The sequence below is a fragment of the Chaetomium fimeti genome (genome assembly GCF_033439085.1).
Source record: "Chaetomium fimeti strain CBS 168.71 chromosome Unknown B0H64scaffold_8, whole genome shotgun sequence".
Classification (NCBI taxonomy): Eukaryota; Fungi; Ascomycota; class Sordariomycetes; order Sordariales; family Chaetomiaceae; genus Chaetomium; species Chaetomium fimeti.
This window is the reverse complement of record NW_026944336.1, coordinates 885,420-908,227: the sequence shown is the minus strand read 5'-3', so window position 1 is coordinate 908,227 and position 22,808 is coordinate 885,420. Positions and strand designations below refer to the sequence as shown.

The following is a 22,808-nucleotide window of genomic DNA, read 5'->3' as shown; positions in this document are numbered from 1 at the left end:
TTTCATTTTTGAAACTGAACACTCAACGGTGCGAGTCACGGCTGACGGTTCGTGAGAAACAGGGAAGATACCTGTATTGTAATTAAATGTTGAGGATAGAACTAGGCACACAGTAACGATTGGAAATGCCGCTTTGACGTGGGACTGCGGAGGAGACACGATGCTCTGTTCCAACTTAGTGAGTGGCTAGGTATTTCCTCGTCGAGATACCTATTCACTCAAGTTCACCGTCATGAAACCCGTGAGCGTAGGCCTCTATAGGAAATGTCTGACGGTACAATTGGCGAATCGACAAAGTACGATTTCGAGTTCAGCCCCCGCGGATGCTCGTATCGGGCGTTTACTCTAACGATGCACCGACAACCACAGACCGTATCCCTCTTTCGCAGCATCGACGGTATCGACCTCAACATGGCGCACAGAATGCAATTCCCCAATTAGTGCCCTAATGAGTCCCCCGACAAAGGGAATATTTCTGAATCGGCGACCCGTGTGGGGGGGACCGAGTCATCCCCGTCTGGTTTGGAAGAAAGCAGGGAAGCACCGAATATCGACCCGCGAGACACGGAATAGTGAACAAAGAGAAGAAAACCCTTTGGAAGCTTTCCTGCCAATGCTTACCCGGTATTGGCGCCGAGGGTGTGCGGGGCGGGGTTCAAGTAAGAGCTGAAGGGTTGAGGCCTGAGAAAAATTAGGTTGGGAAAGTTTAACTCAAGGGAAGGAAGGAACCATCAACAGGCGACTTCCCTCAACAAGCGTAACCACAGGCAGCCGTCTGTTTGGTTAAAGCGCCTATTATTGGGCCGTTCAAAACGAATAATTCAGTGTGAAACAGAGCCGTTCAACTTTGAGCTCTTAGGCGCAAGACTCTCAAACGCCATCGAGAACGAGCATCTCACTCAACATGGAAGCCGGGAAAGTTTGATTCGCCCGCGGAGCTATATTGCGTTTCTCAACCTCGCCCTTGTAGTTGTTCCGGTAAGCGGCCTTGCATTGTCTGATGGTTTCAGTTCCCTATACCCAACATCTAACATTCCGCATCCGGCAGCAAGTTTCTTTATAATCATGTGCTCGTACAAATCGCCCCAGCTGGCCCGGCGTCACCAAGTCCCCGTCCTTGACTAAAGAAAGCGAAGGGAATCGACAACAAAGAAGTCCATGCCGTGTGCCATCTTCGGGGACAGCGCACTTGTTCTAATTGGACACCACAAATCGGCTGTTCTGCACGGCGAGACAACCAATTGCGACCATCATCGCACGAATTCTCGCTTATAAACTCGCGCTCGCACAATGGACCGGAAGATTACTCGACAAACCACACTGATCAGGACTTGGCGTCGCAGGCTTTACTCCTCATCCTCCTACATACTACTTTACAAGTTTAAGTTTACCTCCATCTCCAAGAAACCATCAACCTGCCTCCGATGGCCTCTAGAGTCGTTCAGCGCGAAGACCGTGCCTACCCGGCTTACAAGGATGCCGGCTTCCTGTTCGACCCCAGTTTCGACAAGAAGTCAACCTTCAAGGATCCTATCGTCATCGACGAAGAGGGCGACCTTTGGATAGAAGTGGGCGGCGGCTGCGACCGCGAGCCAACAAAATGCGAGGGGGTGTGCCGCTTCAGGGTCAGGTCCCAGGCCATGCGGGAGTTCTCAAGCCTCTGGCAGACCCTGGTAGCCACGGCGCGGAAGTCACAAGAACCTGGCAAAGAGCTGGTGGTGAGGCTCCCCAAGGACGAGCCGCTAGCGATCGCCGCCCTGGTCGCCGTCTGCCACCAGCGGGTGGATCTGCTACCGAGGTGGCCAAACCACGTCCCCCGCCACGAGCGTATCTCGCGCCTCCTCTCGGCGGCCGACAAGTACGGGATGGTGGGCGCCTTCAGACAAGATTTCCGCCCCGACTGGATGTCGCACGGCCGGCCGCTCCCCTACGCCGAGAGCAAAGGCGACCCCGCCGGGACGCTGCACCGGCTGAACGTGGCCTGGCAATTGGAATGCGTCCAGTTGGTGGAGGAGACCGCCTGGATGATCATGTGCCATGCCACAAAGGCGGAGGTCGACGAGTTGGTCCGCCTGACGGACCGCGGCGACGAGATTGGGCTCCCCTTCAGGCTCGGGGACTTGATGGGCGTGATCGCGAATTCCCGGCGGCAGTTGATCCAGTGTGGCCTGGGCTGCTTCCAGAAGGGGATGGAAGAGTACGAAAAAAGAGATTGGTATACGAACATGGGGCCTCTTCTTGATTGGTCGCAAACCGCTTTGGCGAGACCGATCGACCGATATGCAGAACAAAGAGCGCCGCTTTGGGAGGGTCACCTCTCCAGATTGGACCTGAATGGAGATGATATCGAAAGAATGGGCGGCGAGCCCGTTAAACTGCTAATGTAGTGGATACTCACCATACTCTCCTCGGACGGGTGTTGAACTGGGGCGCACCACCGGTCCTCTGGCAAGTGTTCGGGTGGCTTTTCAATTTTGCGTTTTCCGTTTCCTTTTCTTCCCGCATTGGCGGTCCTTGTTTTTAGTTAAAAGTCCCGGCCCTCTTAGCGGTGTAGAATCAAGTAGAATTCTATTGTTTTTTAGTACTCGTAGGAGATCTTTTCATCTTCCTATTTTGCGCTTCTCCACGTCAACATATACGATATACCAAGGCCAAATCCCCTAGCCGACAATGCATGTGGTGTGAAGTCGCGTCGCCGTATAGATCGTATTTTAAAGGAGACCTAGATACCTCGGTAAATTCAAGTCAACCCCCCCTTAAATCATCCCGCCCCTTCCCTTTCCATGTCCTCCTCACCAACCCCACCATCATCAACGCCCCCCCGACCCCTTCTCTCTTTCTCTCCTTCCTTCCCACTCTCTTCACCACCCCCTCAGCCACCCACTCAGCCACCCACTCAGCCACCCACTCACCACCGCGCCCCCTCACCTCACCCTTCACCAACCCCCCCGGCCCCCTCACCCCTCGCCAACAGCATCCCCCTACAACCCCGTCGGCGGCGCGGGCACATAATAGTCCCTAAACCGATCCGTATTCTCCCAGTGCAGGTCATAGACGACATTCCAGCACTCGATCAACAGATTCGGAAACCGGCACGCCCAGAAAGCCAAATAGCCGTCCGGCAGCGCGCCGACCGCCTTCTTGAGCGACTCGGGCATGTCCTCGTAATGGTTCCGCTTGTTGCGCAGGGCGCGCAGCAGGTCGAGCAGGCGGGCGCCCGTGTACTTGCGCTGCTTGCCGAGGCTGTCGACAAAGTCGCGCGGGAGGTGGCGGAGGAAGTCGCCCTGGACGACCTCCGGGGCGCGGGCCTCGAGGTGGGCGAGGGCGGGCGAGGGCGGCTCGCGCGGCTCCTTCTCGAAGTGGTCCGACACGTCGCACAGGAAGGCCAGGCGCTTCTTGTAGCTCCAGAAGAAGGGGTGGGCCATGACGTCGACGGCCGTGGGCCGCTGCTTGGGGTGCGCGTTGAGCATGCTGCCGATCAGGTCGCGGGCCTCGAAGGCGAAGTCGCCCAGCACGTCGAGCAGTTGTAGGCTGTAGTTGCCCTTGCGGATGTTGACCTCGCGCATGAAGCGGTCGCCGCAGTCGAACGGGTGGTTGCCGCGGGTCAGCACGTAGAAGAAGACCAGGCCGAGGGAGAAGATGTCGATGGCTCGCGTCACGCGCCGGGCGTGGGGTCCCGGGCCCTCGACCAAACCGGAGCCGGACGCGCTGTGCAGGCTGGAGCCGGGGTCCGTCATCGTCATGGACGTCGGGACCGGCGCGTCGTCGTCGATCAGGAGCTCCGGTGCGCGCCACCCGGTGGTTCCGGCGGCGTGGGCGGTAGTAGCGCCGAACGAAGACTGCCCGCCTTCTAGTTTCTTGCATAGGCCAAAGTCGGAGACGAGGATCCGCGGTTGTCCGTTCTTGCCCATGTTGACCAGGATGTTCTGCGGCTTGAGATCGCGGTGGACGATGCGCAAACTGTGCAGGTGGCTCAGCCCGTGGGCGATTTGGTACAGGACACCCGGCATATCGCGCTCGCCTGCCTGCGCCAGCTCCCTAAAACAGTGCGGCTTTTGCACGATGTCGGCGAGCGAAGCTTGGCAGAGCTCCAACGCAATGTAGAGGAACGCGGCTCGCTCTTGCTGCGCATAGTAGCGAATCACTGTTTTTGTTAGCAACGGTCCATTTTTGGCGGCAAACTCCGACTTACCATTTGGGTGGTCGTCGCTCTCCCTTAGTAGCCTAGTCTCTTGACTGGCGATCTCGTTGAATTGCACCAGCATGCGTTTCACGGCAACATCGCGGCCGTCCCACTTCCCGGCAAAAACAACGGTACCGTTACTTCCCGTACCCAGTTGCTCGGCTTCGTTCACCTCGAGACTCCCCATCTTGAGCATATGGCCCGACACCTCGTCGGCAGTCCCGGAGACCGTGATGATGTCCGGCTCTAACTTGGGCTCCTTGACAAGAGTCTTGGCCTTGCTGATAACCTCATCCACGGTTTCCTCCGGGGGGTCGTCGTCGCGTGACTGCGAATTCTCACGCTTGTCCTTGTTGCCCTTACGATGCTTGACGCCTCCCCGACGGCCCCTGTGCCCTTTCTTCTTCTTGACGGGCTCACCACCAGCGGCGGCATCGGCTCCTTCTGCCGGCTCGTTGTTCGATGGAGGGTCGGCAAAGGTAACGGTAGCGGGGGGCGTCTGGCTGGGCGGCTGTGCGTCCACCTTTGCCTCTAGGGTGGCCTCGGTGGCAGCCGCTCCGGCGACAGGGGGGTCGACAGTAACTGCGTCAGCAGGGACGACATCCGGTGTTGTCGCCTCTGTCCCGAGCTCGGCGGGTTCGACAGCGGAAGAGGGTTTGTCCGCTGTCGGCGCAGGGGTTGGCTCCGTACGGTTGACTTCGATCTCCGGTGCCAAGGCATTGTCTTTCCTGGATGCTCGGTTGAGGCGAACAAGCCTGTCCTTGTAGAGCATCCACAGCGTGACGACGAACAGAACAATGGCGGCGGGATTGCTAACGAGGTCGAAAACCCTGGTCGCGACAAATCCTGGCACTCTCTTCGCCGTCTCGAAAATCCTACTTGGTTCCGGCTCGGGCGGGTGATGCGGCGGGAGTGGTTTGGCAATGTTGCCGTCGATGAGGCCCTCCGGCCCGGTACGAGGACCATCCAGTAACAACCGCGAGGGCGGCTGCTGGACCCTGCCGTCGGATCCGAGACCGTCCGGCAGCTGGTGCGTCCCGACCAAGGCCCTGGACTTCTGAGACTCTGGAAGCAGGTCCCAGGCTTCCTTGATCCTCCACCAGTCGACGCGATGGATGGGCGCAAGTGGGGCTGATAAAATCAGGGGATATCTGCTCCCAGAGAGAGCATACCATCCACCATCCTCGGTTTGGTTGATGAAGACCTTCTCGCTCCGAAGACGCAGGTTGTCCTCGTCACTCGCGGGGAGCGGTGGTTGAGGCAGGGCAATAAGTTCCGGGTCCATACCGGCAGCGGATTCCCAGCGGTGGAGGACGTCAAACACGCGAGCGACGGGCGACGAGAGCGTCTTGGTGAACACTGGACGCTCTTCTCTGAAGCGGCTGTACTCGAAGCCGTAAATCTTGCCGTCGTGCTGGCTGGTGACATACCGGCTGTCCTTGGTCAGGAGGTTTTGTTGGATGAGGTCGTTATCCTGCGTGTTGGGCCCCCACTCGGAATATTTCAGGGACGCAATCGGGTGGCCGTCGGTGCGGTGGATGCTGACTGTATACTCGGTGCGACCGAGCGTGATGGTGCTGTCCTCGCTGCATTCCTCCTCGCCGTCCGCCAGCGCGTTGGGCTTGAAGCAACTCTCGGTTTCGACCTGATTCACGTAACTGCCGGTCGAGCCGAATTGCTTGATGATGGTCCCCGTGGCGGCGTTCAAAGTGACCATTGTGGTCCTCTTGTCCCCGGTGTAGAGCACGCGGTTGGCTTTGTCGTTGAAGGGTGCCAGCTCCTCGACCAACTTTTTCATGGTCAAGGTCATCTTGGCCAACCCGGCGCCGTTCTCGTTGGGCCTCCAGAGGTACAACTCGCCGTCACGGGTGGGCTCGACGACCCAAATGTAGTGATCGATGGGGTCGTAATCGTCGTCCAGGACCGTACGGTTGGTCCGGAAATGTCGGGTCTCGACCATGGGGTGGTCGGCCTTGAAATGCCAGCGCTCTTGCCCGGTTTTCCGGTCGCTGGCGTAGAGGTCTCCATCGACGGTCGCCAGAAGAACAAAGTCTTCCACTTCCCAATCCTCCAGGCTCCGCGCAACGTGCTGCGAGAGTCCGGCCCCGGGGGCGGGGCCTCTGTAGTGTGATGGAGGTGGTGCTCGAACGGACAGGTCCGGAGCCAAAGCGTGGGCGCGCGCATCGTTATAAATGATGTCGTTGTTGTTATTGCTATCGTCGTGGGGCGGTCGGGCGAGTATCCGCTGGCGGAATTGCTCGTCGTCGGCCTCCCTGCTCTTGACGGTCTTCCGCTGCTGGGAAATAGCGGGGGTCTCGGCCGTCTCTTGGCCCGTCACGGCAGCCGCTGCTAGGTCGGAGGCGGCATGTCGGTCGTCTTCGGGCGGCGACCTGGGTTGGTGGTGGGCTGCTACGGGCGGACGCTGGTGCTGCTGCTGAGCACCGGCGAGGGGAAGCCACGGGAGCAAGACCAGGGCAAGTGCCAGCAGGTACTTGCGCTGGGGGGCGACATGGCCAGGAGGCCGTCGCAACATCTTGGGGCCAACAATGTGGAATGTCTGGGGTAGCTGAGTCAGGAATCACATCAAAGGCAGGGTTGCTGCAGTCGGCGGCGGCAGCGGCGGAAGCGAGTGGATTGGGCTCGGCAAGAGCGGGACGGAGCGATCGACGATGAATCCGGTGTCGCAGAAATAATGATAGTTATCGATGTCGTTGTCGACCGTCACCGCTCGATGGTGGTGGTAGGAGAGATTGATGGAGGCGGTTACGGCGATCTCTGGTGGTGGTTGCGAGGAGGAGTGGAAAAAGGCCATGTGGTGGATCGAGGGCGGGCCTTGAAAGGAAAAGAATGGAATTAATTGGATAAGCTGAGGGAGGTTGGCCGTGCCAAGTCAGCTTTGCACCTTTTGGCCAAAAAAAGCCGAGTTCGAAATCAAGAAAGCAAAACCAAACAAATACGAATTAATAAAACCAAATCAAGCAATAGGAGGAAAAATGATGTGGAAGAATTGGAATGAAAGAAATAAAATAAAATAAACCGAAAAAGTAAATGGAGTAAATACAATTTCTTGTGGCTTCCGGATACTTGCTTCCTTGGACCGCGGAGTCTGGGAATTGATGGAGGGATGCACGGGAGCGAAGTGGGGAAGCGGGATCGAAGCTTCGCCAGTTATCGAGTGACACCAGTGAGGCTACGTATCGTGGCAAATACTCGGCCACAGGATGGCGAGGCGTTCCCTTTTCTTGGGGGAGAACATCAAACTGATTAGACTTTGATCAACATCGACTCAGATGCTAGCCCGGCCCTTTTATGTTGTAATCATGAACGGAAAGCTCGGTCTCGCCAAGGTCCCGTCCAACCTTTTCCACTGCTGCTCTCCGCCCCGTTGTGCCTGACAAGAATGGTGTTGATTGGATAGGACAACCACGACCTGAGATCCCAAAGTCGAGTCGGGGTCCCGTCGCACTGCACGACTTTAAAAATATTGAGGTGCATATCGACATGAGAACCTGCCCGTTTGAGGGATTCCCCATCAAATGTAATTGTAATTGAAACGAGCAAGTTCTCCTCCTCCTTCCTGGGAGGCTTTCAAGTTCTTTACCACTGAGGCTGCCGGGGGAGTTGCGCAACCCGCTGGAGATGTCCAGTGGTCAACCACCAACGTGGCGCCCACCACTAATGGCACTGCTCTTGTTGCGTGCCAAATAACTAATCCCAAACAACGCCTTTTTGACTGAGTCGTTAGCCATACATCCAAACGGCGAGGAGCTTGTTGTCACTATCTGGTCCTAATCTCTTACTTCTTTGTCGCCGGCCCTGACAGTAACCCCCCAGTTGCGCTGACATTTCCAGCGCGAGCCTTTTTCTACGTAGATCGAGGCAATCCCTACCCCATTGTCCCCAGCTTCTAGGATTGGGAGTTTCCGCACAATCAAATTCCTGACCCAAGTTGGATTTTGAAAGTACGATCTTCCTAGGTAGGTTCCAACCCCAACAACCCCGGCGAAAAGACGGAACTCTGGATACGTTATCAACCCATTGAACAACACCCCCGTTTATAAGACAAAGCGAGAGCAAATGGTTGCTGCGCCAGCCTACACAATACATGAGGCCAAACCTGAACTGGTACGACTGTGGCATCTCATTCAACATCTGTGATACCCACAACGCAACAGATGGAAGTTCTCCCGGATGAAGCCCAGGCTGTCTCGGAGACGCGCCTGGTTCAATGTAAGACGGATAAGGTTTAGGGTTGGGCATGGGTATCCTGGGCTGGGAGAGGGATGAATGGGTTTTGGGTTGGTGTGGGAAGGAACCGAAGAGGTTTAGGGGCCCATGAGTGTGGGTAATTCCTGGGGGCTGAGAGCTGAGTCAAGTTATACGTCGGCAGTGGTAGGTCTCGTCACCTGTACGGAATATAACAACCACGTAACATACACGATGGAGCTGCTTAACCATCGAACCATCCCCCCATCCAGAGCCTGGTGCGTTGGTATATAAGCGACCAATGATAAGTTGCTTCGTGGCTCGGCTAGTTCTCTTCTAGCAACCAACGACGAATGGCATTTTGGTTTGTGGCGTCCACACAGGCCCATTCTCGGTCGCGGTCAGGCACCATGAGCTGCATGGCTCCCTACCCAATGGAGGGACTGCCGCCCTTGTCAGGCAGACACCGAGCCGCACCTCGCCGCTCGTCCGCATAAGCTAGGGTCACGCAGCTGTCTGGTAGCCTCCCCTCGGGTTCCCCGCAGCGTTCCGTCACCGGCAACTCTCAAGTCTAGAAATCCGGCCGAGCGACCCAGCCAGAGTTTGCTATATCAATATCGGATACTCCAACCGGCCCCAGTTGATTGTTTTTTCTTTCTTTTCTTTTAGTCTTCTTTACAGCTAGATGCAATGGAACGGCTGTTCGAACGGTTTAAACTTCGTGCCAAGGGAAAGGGGCCAAAGAAGATGGCGAAGGGGGCGACGTCGACGAGCGAGGAAGACAAAGCAAACAGCACCGAGGCCCAACCCGAGCCAGCCAGTCCTGGCGACGGCGTCGGGCCGCTCGTTCTCGTTGATAAGATCGGCGGAGGCAGCGCTGGCGCAGGCGCTAGTGGAACCGACATTGTCTTCGTTCACGGACTCCGCGGTCGGCGAGCGGGGACCTGGTCGAAGGACGGCATTTGCTGGCCTCAACACTTGTTGGGAAATGACTTGAACAACGTCAGAGTGATCACCTGGGGCTACGACGCAACCGTCGCCAATGCCTTCCACGCTGCTAGCAAGGAGAGCATTTTTGGTCACGCAGATACATTGCTCGAGGATCTAGCACGGCTGCGAGTGGGAACTGTAGGTCTTGATGTCCGGCCACCTTTCACACCTGTCCGGGAACTAACGTGGAGTTAACCAGACAAGACCGATCGTTTTCGTCTGCCACAGTCTCGGGGGCTTGGTTGTGAAGGAAGCGCTTATCAAGGCGGACAACTACAATAACCATCAAAGGCATCCTACCCTGGGCGACATCTTTGCGAAGACGACTGGCGTTATTTTCATGGGCACTCCCCATCGCGGCAGTTCCAAGGAATCGTACGGCGATCTATTGGTGAAGATTGCCAAGGTCGCTCTTCGTCAGCCGAATGACCAGCTCCTCCAGACACTGAGGCCGGACTCGCACATCCTCGAGAACCAGCGTGAGCAGTTCACCACAATCTCGTCTCGTATGTCTGTCGTGTGTATCAGAGAGGAACTCCCTACGAGCGTGGGCGTCGTAAGTTGTGTATTGATTCCCCGGCTACCTGTTTTTCTTTTTAATGGTTTCAATACAGATCGTCCCGGAGACCTCCGCCTCATACGACGGATTCAACGTTCGTCGAGGTGCCATCAATGCGAATCACATGGACATGGTGAGATTCACATCAGACAGGGAGCCGGGGTACCAGAGGACTCTCGGCTTTATCTCAGAGCTCTGTCATGCCCGGCAAGCGGCGCAGCAAGGTGCGTAATGCGGTTGACCCGTTTTCTTGGACTTGGAGAATGACCGAGCAACACGACATTGTTGGGAAGCTTATGGTTGCTGCGCTGCTGCAGCCGTCAAACTGCGATGTGAAATATAGCGTTGCCATTTCTTTTTGGGATCCCTTCGTCCACGGGTGGTCTTCGGAGCTAATAAATTGCAAGTGATCGACGAAGCTCTCGAGAGAAGAAATGATGGTTAGGTCCCCCCCCCCAAAAACCCTCGCCACGCGGCGACAGGTTACAGGTTTATTTCTCGTGAGATTCGCCTCTAATACAATGAAAGAGATACTGGAGATTTTAAATTTCCCATCCATTAATGATCGGGAGCTGAACATTGAGAAGGCGTACGCCGACACATGTGCCTGGATCATGGACGACGGGTCTTCCGCCGGAACAAGCAACCACCTGAGTGCACCCCGGTTTAAATCATGGCTCAAAGACGGCGACTCGACTTTCTGGATCAGCGGCAAAGCTGGCTGCGGTAAATCGACCCTCATGAAATTCATATACCAGCACGAGGACACGGAAGCAGCGCTCGCCCCGTGGGCGGGCAATAAAAAGCTCATCAAGGCGGGTTACTTCTTCCTGGAACGCGGCGACAACTTGCAGAAGTCCCGAGAGGGAATGATTCGAAGTATCCTGTACCAGGTTCTGGGCCAGCGACGCGATCTCATCCGAGTCGCATTCCCTACCTTCTTTAGCTGGGTACCGCCTAGGCCCGAGACCATTAATTCCTGGAAGAATTTGGACACTGCCTTCGATGCCATGCTCTGCGGCTTGAAAGATTCGAAAGTATGTCTCTTTATTGACGGCCTGGACGAGTACCGCATGGTCGACAAGGAGCATGAATACACCCAAGAGCAGCTAGACCACATTTTCGACGGCGACAGAGAGGACGAATCCTGGGGCCTGACCGATTGGATTGTGGACGGGCACAGAGAGATTGCCGAGTTCGTCCTCCGGTTCAATCAGAGACCAAATGCGAGGATCTGTCTTTCTAGCCGAGAGCTCGGCGTTTTCGAGCAGCAGTTCAGCACACTTTCGAGACTCGAAGTCCACCACTACACGGCCGGGTCAATCAAGGATTATTGTGAAGCGCGCCTTGCAAAGGAGGCGCCCGGCCTTACCGATCCCTCTCAATTCGTTTCGTTGATCACCAAGAAGTCCCGAGGCGTGTTCCTCTGGGTCCGTATTGTGGTCGATATGCTTGTCAAGGGGACCGCAGCCGGCGACAGCTTGCTTGAGCTCTTTGAGGCCTTGGAGAGCCTCCCTCCGCGACTCGGTGGAAGAAACGGCCTCTACATGCGAATGATGCAAAACGTTAAGCAGAGTCATCTCCCTGAAGCCGAAAGACTCTTTCAACTTGTCATGCACTATGTATTGCAACCCGAGGGAGGGGGGGGCGCAAGATTGGACATAATCACGCTTTTCTTGGCGCAAGAGGGCCATATTGAAACAAACGGCGACGGAGGGTTAAGAGCCATAAAGGATAAAATTGTCCCCAAGACCTGGGAGGGCTTGCGCCCGCGTTGGACCGGACTTCAACGACGCCTCAAAAGCCGCTGCGGTGGCCTTCTGGAAGGGGTGGAGGATGTCCAGTTTATGCATCAGACAGCCAAGGAGTTCATGTCCCGGCCATACCTGTGGGACCTCATCTTTCCCAAGCCCAGTGGCTTCCTTTCCGGACCGGACAAGGACCTAGCTCTACTAAGCGGGTTTATTCGACGCGTCAAATGCTGTCAGGAGGTCGCCTTGGTGGCTCAGATGACACGGAGAAACATATGGACAATGTCTGGCTCACACACTCTTGCCAGCAGATTGCTGTCTAGCTGCCTCCTTGTGGCCTGCAGAATCGATCAAAGAGTCGAAGCCTTTGACAATTACGCCTCGCTTCTAGACGAACTAGATGCCACAGGCCAGTATCTCACTGCCGCCCAGGTAAATGACATTCCAGCCCAAGCCGGTTCCAATTGGATCGGACTGTTCCTTCAAGTTGGCAAACGCAATCCCACGGGGCGGACCAGTGTATTGGAAATCATGACTTTGCTCGGCCACCATCGATACGTCGGTCACAAGATCCAAGGGAAAGGCCTTCTTCCGACGCAGCTCCAAGGACTGCTTTCGATTGTTTCACAATCATACCGTGCTCGCTGGGAGGGGCTGGGCATCATGGTTAAGGGCCCGCCGCGTCCCGAAGTTGTTGATTTGCTGTTCGCAATGGGCGCAAACCCGAACTCGAAGCTCGACGAGAGCGACGATTCAAGCCCCGAGCCCAACCAGATGGACAGTCTTAATAAACCCGTTGGGAATCCCAAGGGGTTCACGGCGTGGACAGCTTTGCTCCAGAACATACATCGTGGAGAGTTCTTCGACATTGAGAAGGTTATGCCATCTGTCATACAACTATTCCTCGAGAATGGCGCCGACAGAATGGCTCAGTTTCACGGAAAAGATATGGAGCTCTTTACCGTAGAAGATGCGATTAAAAAGTGTATGAAGAATGCGAGGCTGTCAGTCGAAAACCTCGACCGGGATAAGTTCCCGGATATCGTGGCTCTACTTGAAAGCAAAGCCGACAAAGCAGGGCGGCCGGTCACACCATTACTCGAAGAGTGAGATGCCTCTCTGGCCTATTCATGGTCAGGATGGAGGGAGGTTAGGATGTGTTGGAGCCTGGTGCCTTCTTGTATGTACGTTACCTAACAAGGATAATGGAGCCAGTGTGGACATAGCCGTGTTGTGTCAAGCACGTTGTGGGACTGGGACGCGCGCCATCTTCGATAAACAATTTTACAAGCAATGGAAGTTAGCGTGTCACGCCCGATAAAGCCCTGTAGCTTCAGACCTCATCATACAGTCTGCCAACATGAGGTGGAGAGCTGGGCTGTAAAACCAGTCAAGACAAGAGCTGCTGTCGATGGAGATGGCGCGCTCCGCCGACGGTACTGTACACTAATATGATAACAACGACAGACAATCCCAGGACGTCGGCGGATTGGTTAGCCTGCCGGGCGGTCCCCTCCAAATCATCACCGCTTGTGCTTCTCTCACGGCTCCGCCGCTTGGCGACCCGGTTAGGCCTGGCGGCTCGCTAACGACAGCTTGTTCGGCTCCGCAACCCCAGTTCATTCAGGGGGCGGGAGATGGGTCTTTCGGTCCGATCCTTCGATTCGACCGGGTTTGACGGGGATAAAGAGAACGGGAAACGCGGATATAGCGGAAGCTACGCTGTTGGGAAAGCAATTGATGGCATGATACCGGCAACACGCTCGCGCGTTTGCCGCCTACCTGCTACCGTCACGGTATGAATGAGAACCCCTGATTTCTTCCAAGCGGCCGATGGAGACTCGCTCAAGAGGGTCCACTCTGAACCTGGGCTGGGCGTTGAGGATCGGGCCCATATTATTGTGTTGAACCCAACGGAACAGAATAGCACAACACATGATGATAACCAGAAGGACCAGGGGGCTTTTCAGCTGGAGAATGTGCGACAGGCGAGGGATGAACGAGGGATAGGCGGAGGGCGGTCAATCCGGGCGACAGTCGAGAGACCGCATCCGAGTCAGCCGTGGAGCAGATCTGAGACTTGGCCCCAGACTGTCGACCTTGACCGTCTTCTGCAGTACGTGAACCGACAACAAGGCGCGATGTCAAGGAAGAGAAACCACACACTGGACGCTTGTCGCGGGTCAGCACACGCTCGCTGTCCGAGGTGTCTTAGATATCACATCCTCCTGCCTTATCACCCACGCCCGATTTGCTACCGCACGAAATGTGGCCTGAGACAGCGTGCTTTTTGCTGCCGCCCTGAGAGCTATGAGAGCTGAATGACCCCGGGTCGCAAATTTTGAATCCACGGGTGATGCAGAATTACCCTGCTGGTAGCCTCTCTTCGACGCTGCGATATGCTTAAGTACCTCCGTAATGCTTCATTATGTGCCTGGTTGCATCCCGCCTGGTTTGTGGTGCACTACAGCGAGGTAGAAACAGGCAAAGCACACTTGGTACATACCTACACTTAGGCGCCTACCTATCTATCTTGACCGGAACCGTATGTAAGTATTGTCCATTCTCATCGTCTGGAATCCTCTGGTTCAACGCTAACCCTCCCGGCAAGGTGCCCTGCAGTCGATTAGGTACAGCGGCACACTTAACCCGCCATGTCCTCTTCTCGATCATTGCTTGAGCAAGACATCTGGTCTGCATCAAGGGACAAGGAGGAACCCGTCTCTCCGGATCGTCTGGCGCTTCATCATAAAAGAGCGCAATCACTTTGCCGACAAAATGGTGGGTTATGATTTATCTGCCAGCGAAGCCCGAGGAGCTAGCACCTGACACGCCAAAGGCCTTTCCCTCCACGATATCCGGGACCTGACGGAGAAGTTCTGGGCTTTCAATTTCGACGGTGAGTCTCCATTCCCCATAACTGACGTACCACTGGTAGTCACGGGGTGCTAACACAACAAACTCGAAGTGATCGCCACCCGGGACCCGACCGCTTTCATCATTCTTACCATCCACATCAACCTCTGCATCGGCACCCTCGCCAACTTCCTCGACGACCGCCCCGATCTCTCTGACCTAGTCGAGGGGCTGCTTAACTTTGACATTTGCGGCTAGTTCATGCTGACCGAGGTCGGCCACGGACTGGACGCGCGCAATCTCGAGACCACGGCGACCCTGCAGCCAGATGGCTCCTTCGATCTCCACACCCCGAACGATGCGGCAGCCAAGGCCATGCCCCCAACCACGCCCGAGTCCGGCATCCCTCGCGTGGCCGTGGTATTTGCTCGGCTGATAGTCCGCGGAGAGGACCACGGGATCAAGCCCTTCCTCGTCTGGCTGTGCGATTCAACCCACATGTTCCGCGGCATCACGTCACGCGCCCTGCCGATGCGACTGGGGACCGCCTCGAAGCCTCTGGACCATGCCATCACGACCTTCGAACACGTCCGCCTATCCCCGAACGCCCTTCTGGGGTCCGTTTCCAAGCCGGAAGATGAGCGGCTGGAGTTTCTGCAACAGCTCTGGCGGGTTGCCGTCGGGACCCTCTCGCTCTCCATCCCGGGCATCTCAGGGTTCAAAGTCGGGACCTACATCGCTGCCCTCTACAGCCGCCGAAGGACGGTCGCCTCCCCGAACGGCCGCGGACGCGTGCCGATCCTCTCCTTCAGCACGCAGCAGCGGCCCATCCTCGACGCTTGGGCCTACGGGATCGTCCTGGAGCCGTACGCCCGGTGGACGGTGAAGCAGTTCATGGACCCCCGCCACAGCTGGCCGGTACGGCACGGCCTTGCCACCGCCTTCAAAACAATCATGAACCGGGCAACGCGCGTGCTGGATGACCTCGCAGAGCGGTGCGGTTGGCAGGGGCTCTTCACCCACAGCCAGATTGGCGAGATGGCCATGACCTTCCGGGGCAACTACATCGCCGAGGGCGACACGCTGGTCCTGTGCATCCGTACGTCTTCCCCAGCCCATCACTTATCACCTTAGTTACCAAACCACCCTACACGTAACTAACACCCCCCCGCACCAGGCCTCGCCTCGGAGCTTCTCGCGCGCAAGTACGAGTTGCCAGCGCCGCGGCACCCATCCACGCCGCTGGCGCAGCGCGAGCAACACCGAACGGCGGACGCGAGAGACAAGATCGCCGAGCTGGGCGGCTACGAGAAGCGCCGGGGCGAGCCCTTCAACCGGCACATCCTGCCTCGCTGCCGCCCCCTCGTCGAGGCCATGGGCCACCGGATGGCCTACGAAGCGGCCAGGGATGCGGGTGTGTGCCCGACGGCGCTGCGCCTCTTTGAGCTGGTCTGTCTGGCGGGCGACCCGGGCTGGCGCGCGTCGTCGTCGTCGTCGTCGGCCGGGGAGGGGGCCGGCGGTGCTGGCGCTGGCGCTGGTGCTGGTGCTGGCCCGGGGCGGGCGTTTGACGATGACTTGGTGCGCGCGTATGAGGAGGCGTTGCCGGATATGTTGAGGACGGTGGCGGAGTCGGGGGATCTGGGGGAGTACGTGACGGCGCCGATCTTGGAGGATGGGGCGTGGGACGCGTTTGTGGGTCAGCTACCCGCGTTCGAGTATCCGCGTGATGGAGATGGGGGGTATCAGCCTAAGCTGTAGGGGGGGGGGGGGGGGGGGGGGGGGGGGGGCGCCTTACGAACGCTGCGCACGCGCACGGGTGGGTTTACTGCTTGGGTGGCAAACGCGCTAGCTTCCGGTGTCGCAGTGTTTTGAGACATGCAATCTTAAGGGGTCTGAGGAGGCCTCGGAGGACTGTCGGGATGTGACGAGTTACTCCGAACTCCGAGCGGTATCGGGAGGGCATTTCCCGACAGATGACTTGGAGGGAACAAGTTGAGATGGGGAGCCTTTGTGACTACAGAAACACGCCTGGGAGTTGCATTGTCTTGATTACAACGGTGCAGGGAGGGAAAAGAAAAAAGGGGGGGGGGGGGGGGGGGGGTAATTCAATAGACAATAGACTACCTAGGTAATGACGCTCTCAAGGTAGGTACCGAATACTAGAATAGAATAGAATATTGATAATACAGTTAGAAGCTACCTCAGCTATACTTGAACCATTATTTGGCTTTTCTTGCCTCGACATGTGTCACAACTCCGGTGAGAAGTCCGAGACTGGCTTTATCCCATTGCAGGTCCGCCGGATCGCCAGGTTTTCGGTCTCATCACGTTGGCCTTGCATCCCGAGCCCTACTGGCAGAGTCATACACGCCCTGCCTATCTCACAGCTTCGAGTCGGCCTCCAGCAACTTGGTCTGCATCTTGTAAATCTTGACGAGCTGCCGCACAGCCAAGTCGAGCAGGACATCCTCGGACCCGCCGGGGATCCTCGTGCCCATGACTTCCCGGTACAGCACTAAGGGCGACACGATCAGCATCTAGACAACGCCCCAGACAAACAAAAGACTCACTCTCCACCAGCTGGCCCTGTCCGGTCTTGGTGTATCCATTCCCCCCAAACAGCAACACGGCCGTATCGGCGCACTCCTTGAACACCATCCCCGCATTCGCCTTCAGCAGCGCCGTGGGGCCACCCAACAAAACATCGGCTTGTTCGTGCGGCATCTTGGTCATCATAAAGGCGAACTGCTCGACCCACGCTGTCTGGCTCTCGAGCAGGGCGCCCGCCTTGGCCAGCCGATGGCGAACAACGGGCTGCTCAACCAGCGGCTTACCGAACGCCTCGCGCTTGAGAACGTACTCAAAGGCCGCCGTCAGCGCAACACGGGCCTGGCGGGTCGCGCCCGTGGCCACGGCCAGGCGCTCGTGGTTGAAGTTGGTCATGATGTAGCGCATCCCTTGGTTCTCCTCGCCGAGCAGGTTGTCGATGGGCACGCGCACGTCGTCGAGCTCGATATAAGTCGTGCCGGAGGAGGCGGTACCCGAGACTCTGAGCCGCCGCATGGTTACCCCAGGCGTGTCCTTGAGCGGGACGACCAGCAGGGAGATGCCCTTGGCGCCGCTGCCGGGCGGGCCGGTGCGCACCGCCATGGACGCGTAGTCGGACCAGATGCCGTTGGTGATCCTGCCCGTCCCCCATCATTAATTAGCCTCCACCCTTCACACGACCACCCCCATCAGACACCACACCCCCAACTCCAAGTTTGCAAAAACCTACCACTTCTTCACCCCATTAACCACCCACCACCTCCCACACCCACTCCTGACCGCCGTCGTCCCCACCCCGGCCACATCACTCCCCGCATCGGGCTCCGTAATCGCAATACAGCACCTCTTTTCCCCCCTCAACAACCCCGGCAGAACCCTCTCCTTCAACCCCTCCCCCCCAAACCGCACAATCAACGGCACCCCAAACGCCATCCCCGTCGTCAGACTCGCCCCGGGCCCCGCCAGCCCGCTGCGCACCATCTCATCCGCGTAGATATACCCATGCAGCGCGTCAAACTCCTCCACCTTCAGGCCGCCCAGGAGGGTGTGGATGCCGAGGCGTTTGAGCCAGGAGACGGGGAGCGGGGCGGGGAGGGCCGGGAGGAGCATGTGGGACTGGGCGAAGGTGCGGAAGATGGTGGGGGGGAGGGTGCCGGCGGTTTCGTGGTCGATGGCGTGGGCGTGGAGATGGGTTTGGATGAAGGGCCGGATGGCGGCTTGCCAGGCCAGGTGGGAGGGGGTGAAGTAGGGGCTGGGCAGGGAGAGGAGGTAGGGGGGTTCGGAGAAGGGGAGGGGGGGGTTGTGGTCGTTGGGGGGGCATGGTGGGTTGTTTTTGGGGGGTTGTGGTTTACGTAGGTTTAAATGTTGCGGTGTTGAGGGGGAGGGTGTGGTTGTGGTGGTTCACCTAGGTAGGTAGGTAGGTGGGAATGGTAAAGGAGGTTTGTGATGTTAGATGGAATGAACGGCGTGGCGGGAGTGGGTATAAGTGGTTCACTTCGTTCGGCCACCCCGGGTATGCGTGCCAAGATCTCCCCGCATGATCCGCTGCGGGTGCGGAGAAAGTGCCGAGGTCCGTTGGGAGCGACCGATTGGTTTGCGGGGGATGGAATGTCAGCCTTGGAAATGTGGGTTTCAGGGGTTTGTTTATTCGGGGGTGCAGAGGTGGCATGTGAACGGTTGGCTAGCCGACGAATCCAGACCCTTCTCGGATTCATCCAAGGCTAACCCCTTTTAGACTACAACGACATCCCATCAAGTAAAGAACCGCCCTACGTGGCGCACACTTGGTGACAATTCAACAAGACTCTCTCTGTTAGATTTCCTGCTTGCAAATCGTCAGGCTAAATTTCACCAAAAATGGCATGCTCACCCCAAGCGTGGTCATCTACCTGGTAGGTACCTGTCATCATCATTTTTTGAGTGCTCGGCTCACTCCACTTCTCTCCCTGTCAACCCTGTGAAACCCTGTCTCTCAATCCCCAACCGCCACCCACACCCTCCCTTCCCATCCAAGCTCCCCCCCCCCCTTCCCTTCCCACACCTATGTACTGATCCCCATTTCAGTACATAAACAACCATCCCCAAAACACAATCAACAACTCTTCACCGCGCACGGCACCCCCTTCCCCTTCTCCCCTCCCTCCTCACACCCGCACTGACACTTCCCCTCCCCATCACAGCTGGCACTGCAAAAGCCCGCACTGAAACAGTTCAGAAAGCAGCCCAGCGCCCGCGCCGCGCCCTCGCCGCTGCACGCCGGGACCTCGGGCTTGTCCGCGCGGGCTTCGACTACGGTGGGTTGGAGGTCGAGGTTGAGGGGGTTGCTTGCTGCTTGGTTGGCTTGCTTGGGGGGTTGGGCGGGAGGGTTGGGAGCGGGGGTGCTGGGGGTGCTGGGGTCGAGCTGTTTGTGTGTGGTTAGTTTCGGTTGGTTTGGTTGTTGGGTGGTTGAGGGGTGAGAGGGAAGGGGGGAGTGGTGAAAGACAATGAGAAGTAAAAGGGATGGAAGGTAAGGAGGTGGGGGAAAATGGCATGGGATGGGAACTTAAAAGTGTCAGGGGATGGCATACATTCAACAGCGCCTCTACCTGGCCCGACTGGCAGGTAATGCTCCCATCGGCGTGGCCGGTGCACGTGGCGTCGCGGGCCGGATCGTACCAGGACACGTCACCCGAAGCGGGGGGCGCTGCGTGGACCGCGGCAGCGAGGAAGCCAAAGAAGAGGGCGAGAGTGGACGTCTTCATTGTGGAAGTGAGCTGGTACGCGTGGACGGCTGGAATCTTCGGTTTGGAAAGCTTGGGTAAGTTCACCTCGATAAGTGGATGGATTTCGAGTTGGGTTCTTGAGTTGGCTGTCGGCTACCGGGGAGCCATGGTTATTTATGCTCGACTTCTTGTTGGTGGCTGGAATGTGCCGTAAGGGCGTATTCACGAGGCCACGTCATACCGAGTAAACACCATTCCAGTGCCGTTGTCCCCCGAGGCGGTGGTGAGACATTCAGTTTGAGCATGGGTGAACCCGCGAGTGCTCCTTTGACAAGAATGAGGATACCAAGCAAGTTTGGCTAACGTAGCTCAACAATCAGGATTTTCTCTGTCATGGCCGATAGGTGCTTTTGTCACTCGGAATCGATCGCCGTACGCATCTTGTTTGGCTGGCATTTTACCCTGGTCTATGACGGTGCTGACAATATCCCCTAGGCTGATGTCTCTCCCTCAATCACCAACCCTCCGTGGATCCAAATCAGGCATACGCAAGACCCCCGGGAGGATGAGGATACTTTCCCCCGGCACCCGACGTGTTTGGCAGATCCCCCAGGATCCAGAGGCGGCGTGCGGGTCGATCGAGCTACAATGGCAGAAGTTTCAGATGATGTCCAAACCGCAAGCCTCCACGTCCACAATGACCTCACGCACAGCTCTAGACTCCTTCATAACTCTCAAACGGGCTTTATTTGCGCCATTATGATCGTCACAGTTATCAGAATGCACGAACAAGGTAGGTACACCCAGAGCAGCCATTTTAGCCGCTTCACAAAGACAAAACCATACAAGCCAAAGCAGCTCAGCTATGAGATGTCGAAAACAAGCGAGCCCTGCAACGAAGGGAGGAGTATGATGCCATATATATTGGCCCCAAAGTACGCGATGAACGCCAATATGAGCCATCTCAGCTCCTTCGTCTTCTCCCACAGGAAGCAGCCCATCGAAGCTTCGGCTTTCCTCGTAATTGGGACGACGGTGGCCATGGTGTCGGCGGGCGATTTGGTCTCGGGTGCGTCGGACTCAAAGTAGACCATGCCGCCATTGACGCGTCTATCGATCTCGAGCCTGAGCTGGTCGTCTGTGAGGGACTTGGGGTCAATACCCGCTGCCGAAAGCTCGCTATGCATTTTTGATGCGAGGTGGAGGAGGGCTGTCAAACCCCTCGGCGCCTCACCGCAGTGCTTGTTTTTGTTAAGTGGTAGGTTGATGTGCGCCTTGACCCACACCGTCCAGATGCCGACCGTCCAGACGAGGAGCATAGGTAGTTATCAATATGTAGATTTGGATATACGAAAAGCCCCATTGATAGACCTGTAGCCGAGTCAGTTAATTAGGTACGTTTGGGAAGGTACGGAAGAGATTGGCAGTACTGACATCCGAGTTTGGCTGACACGCGCCGTACTTCTGGATGTGGTCTAAGTCATATGTCCGGTTGGATAGCATACGCCCGACATTATCCGGATCCTGGAATGGTCTGCCTCGTGATCGGGTGCACCCACTCGTGTCCCACCATCCCAGGCTGGGGTTCCTTACCCAAAAAGAATACCGTAATATTAAGCGCGGGGGCCTGCAGTTACGTCTCCCCGCCCCAGACCGATGGTTCCTGGGTCAAACTGTAGAATCCGTACTCTCTCATATCTCTGAAATCTTGAGTTTGTTCAATGAGCCGGAACCTACCCGAAACAGGAACTCGAACTAGGAAGGCTACTCACAATGGGAGACGTCGGTGAACAGGTCACACCCCGCTGGTGGGACATCAACGGCGCAGTCCGAGAATTCTATGTCGCCGTCTTCAAACAGCAGTGGCACCGTCCTACCGGCTACACCCAGGGTGAAATTCGTTAGAGCAACGTCATGGCTGAGTCTTAGCTTGGTGAGCCTCTATGAGCCACTCACCCGTTGTGTTCGGGTCCCTGCTCGTAGGGCCGTACGGAACCAACAAATCTCCTGTCATATTAATTCTCCAGGCATCGTGAATCACGTATGTCACGATGTCGAACTCGCGTAATAGGATGTAGTTCCCATCCGGAGAGTCTTTAATATAAGCGGCGGAGTGTGCTACGTAGCCGGCCGCGGCGCTGGGCAAAGTGGGAAATCCCACGGTCAAAAACAGGGACAAGACGGTAAACACGGCGACGGTTTTGTATCTGACCGCCCGGTCAAAGCTGGCGTCGGTGACAAGGCGGAACGTGCACCCGAGCGGTGCTCCTTGGTTCAGAACCACTGCCGAAAAGGTTTCGTACCTAACTGACGGGGTGTAACCCTTCCGTCGACGTGGCCACAAAGTCGGCGACGACGCGGCATGATATGTAGGCGATGGCTCCTTGAGCTCCTCTTCCGACAACCTGGTAATACCGTCATTAGCCATGGTCTACATGTATGTATCCTTGAAACCTCAAGACGATAAAAAGGAAGTGCTCACCAAGTCCCAGGAAATGTCAATGAGTTTTGCCTGGGTAAATGACAGTGCTCCAAAACCCAAGGTAATTTCAAAGATATCGGCCAACACCCACGGTGAATAGATCCTGGAATAGGGGCTGAAATTGTCGCCGGGCTGGCAGCCTTCCGATGGAGAAACCAGCTTTTCCATAATCCTTCTTGTTCTCGGTGTCCCAGACTTCCAGGGTGAGGCCCACAGGTTGAGGATAAAGAACAGGTAGATCGACCAAGTTAGGTAGCGATGGAAAAGGCAGCGCCCGCTTTGGGAGTCTTTTCCACGAGACTCGAGTTGGTCTCATGCTGTCCTCAAGCGGAGGAGGCCCACTGGCGCTCTCAATGCCAACGGAATCACGAGAGATAAACGACGGCAGCTGGTGGACTTTGATCCGTGTCGGCGACTTCATCTTTGAAGGCACGTGGTAGGCTGGGATCGTGGGCAGCAGGTGTTTTAACGCCGCCTAAGCCCAGAAGGAGCTTCCCTATCCCGCGGGGTTACGGTTGTGCGACGCGCCGCT

At 56.9% G+C, this 22,808-nt stretch overlaps 6 protein-coding genes across 6 annotated transcripts; 3 read left to right on the top strand and 3 right to left on the bottom strand.

Annotated features, from left to right (window-relative positions):
- The first annotated feature begins 1,082 nt into the window (after positions 1-1,082).
- B0H64DRAFT_243618 (uncharacterized protein) lies at positions 1,083-2,867 on the top strand. Its single transcript, XM_062799883.1, has one exon. It carries the CDS (start codon positions 1,425-1,427, stop codon positions 2,385-2,387), a length of 963 nt encoding a protein of 320 aa, XP_062655497.1. The 5' UTR covers positions 1,083-1,424; the 3' UTR covers positions 2,388-2,867.
- On the bottom strand, positions 2,865-6,985 carry B0H64DRAFT_366466 (uncharacterized protein). Its single transcript, XM_062801907.1, has 2 exons — positions 4,193-6,985; positions 2,865-4,144 (listed from the first exon to the last, which is right to left on the bottom strand). Exons 1-2 carry the CDS (start codon positions 6,714-6,716, stop codon positions 2,982-2,984), a joined length of 3,687 nt encoding a protein of 1,228 aa, XP_062655496.1. The 5' UTR covers positions 6,717-6,985; the 3' UTR covers positions 2,865-2,981.
- A 1,728-nt stretch (positions 6,986-8,713) lies between these two features.
- Positions 8,714-13,060, top strand: B0H64DRAFT_408650 (uncharacterized protein). The gene is made up of 5 exons (XM_062804662.1): positions 8,714-9,517; positions 9,579-9,935; positions 9,994-10,162; positions 10,346-10,378; positions 10,467-13,060. Exons 1-5 carry the CDS (start codon positions 9,080-9,082, stop codon positions 12,797-12,799), a joined length of 3,330 nt encoding a protein of 1,109 aa, XP_062655495.1. The 5' UTR covers positions 8,714-9,079; the 3' UTR covers positions 12,800-13,060.
- Positions 13,061-14,343: 1,283 nt separating this feature from the next.
- On the top strand, positions 14,344-16,303 carry B0H64DRAFT_420171 (uncharacterized protein; the record flags this gene model as incomplete). The annotated part of the gene is made up of 4 exons (XM_062805440.1): positions 14,344-14,470; positions 14,658-14,767; positions 14,804-15,644; positions 15,723-16,303. The coding sequence occupies 4 exons, from the start codon at positions 14,344-14,346 to the stop codon at positions 16,301-16,303; spliced, it is 1,659 nt and encodes a 552-aa protein (XP_062655494.1).
- A 399-nt stretch (positions 16,304-16,702) lies between these two features.
- B0H64DRAFT_426952 (acyl-CoA dehydrogenase/oxidase) lies at positions 16,703-18,631 on the bottom strand (the record flags this gene model as incomplete). Its single annotated transcript, XM_062805753.1, has 4 exons — positions 16,703-17,060; positions 17,116-17,729; positions 17,823-18,344; positions 18,588-18,631. 4 exons carry the CDS (start codon positions 18,629-18,631, stop codon positions 16,927-16,929), a joined length of 1,314 nt encoding a protein of 437 aa, XP_062655493.1. The 3' UTR covers positions 16,703-16,926.
- A 1,897-nt stretch (positions 18,632-20,528) lies between these two features.
- Positions 20,529-22,222, bottom strand: B0H64DRAFT_420169 (uncharacterized protein; the record flags this gene model as incomplete). Its single annotated transcript, XM_062805439.1, has 8 exons — positions 20,529-20,652; positions 20,692-21,035; positions 21,079-21,165; positions 21,229-21,328; positions 21,432-21,492; positions 21,567-21,674; positions 21,751-21,932; positions 22,098-22,222. 8 exons carry the CDS (start codon positions 22,220-22,222, stop codon positions 20,529-20,531), a joined length of 1,131 nt encoding a protein of 376 aa, XP_062655492.1.
- Between the last annotated feature and the right edge of the window lie 586 nt (positions 22,223-22,808).

Excerpts from the sequence above, each read along its gene's own strand:
- B0H64DRAFT_243618 (XM_062799883.1), top strand. The coding sequence starts at position 1,425 with ATGGCCTCTAGAGTCGTTCAGCGCGAAGACCGTGCCTACCCGGCTTAC.
- B0H64DRAFT_366466 (XM_062801907.1), bottom strand. The coding sequence starts at position 6,716 with ATGTTGCGACGGCCTCCTGGCCATGTCGCCCCCCAGCGCAAGTACCTG. Across the intron at positions 4,145-4,192 it reads GAGCGACGACCACCCAAATG|TGATTCGCTACTATGCGCAG; the intron begins GTAAGTCGGAGT and ends TAACAAAAACAG.
- B0H64DRAFT_408650 (XM_062804662.1), top strand. The coding sequence starts at position 9,080 with ATGGAACGGCTGTTCGAACGGTTTAAACTTCGTGCCAAGGGAAAGGGG. Across the intron at positions 9,518-9,578 it reads CACGGCTGCGAGTGGGAACT|ACAAGACCGATCGTTTTCGT; the intron begins GTAGGTCTTGAT and ends GGAGTTAACCAG. Across the intron at positions 10,379-10,466 it reads TCTCGAGAGAAGAAATGATG|AGATACTGGAGATTTTAAAT; the intron begins GTTAGGTCCCCC and ends ATACAATGAAAG.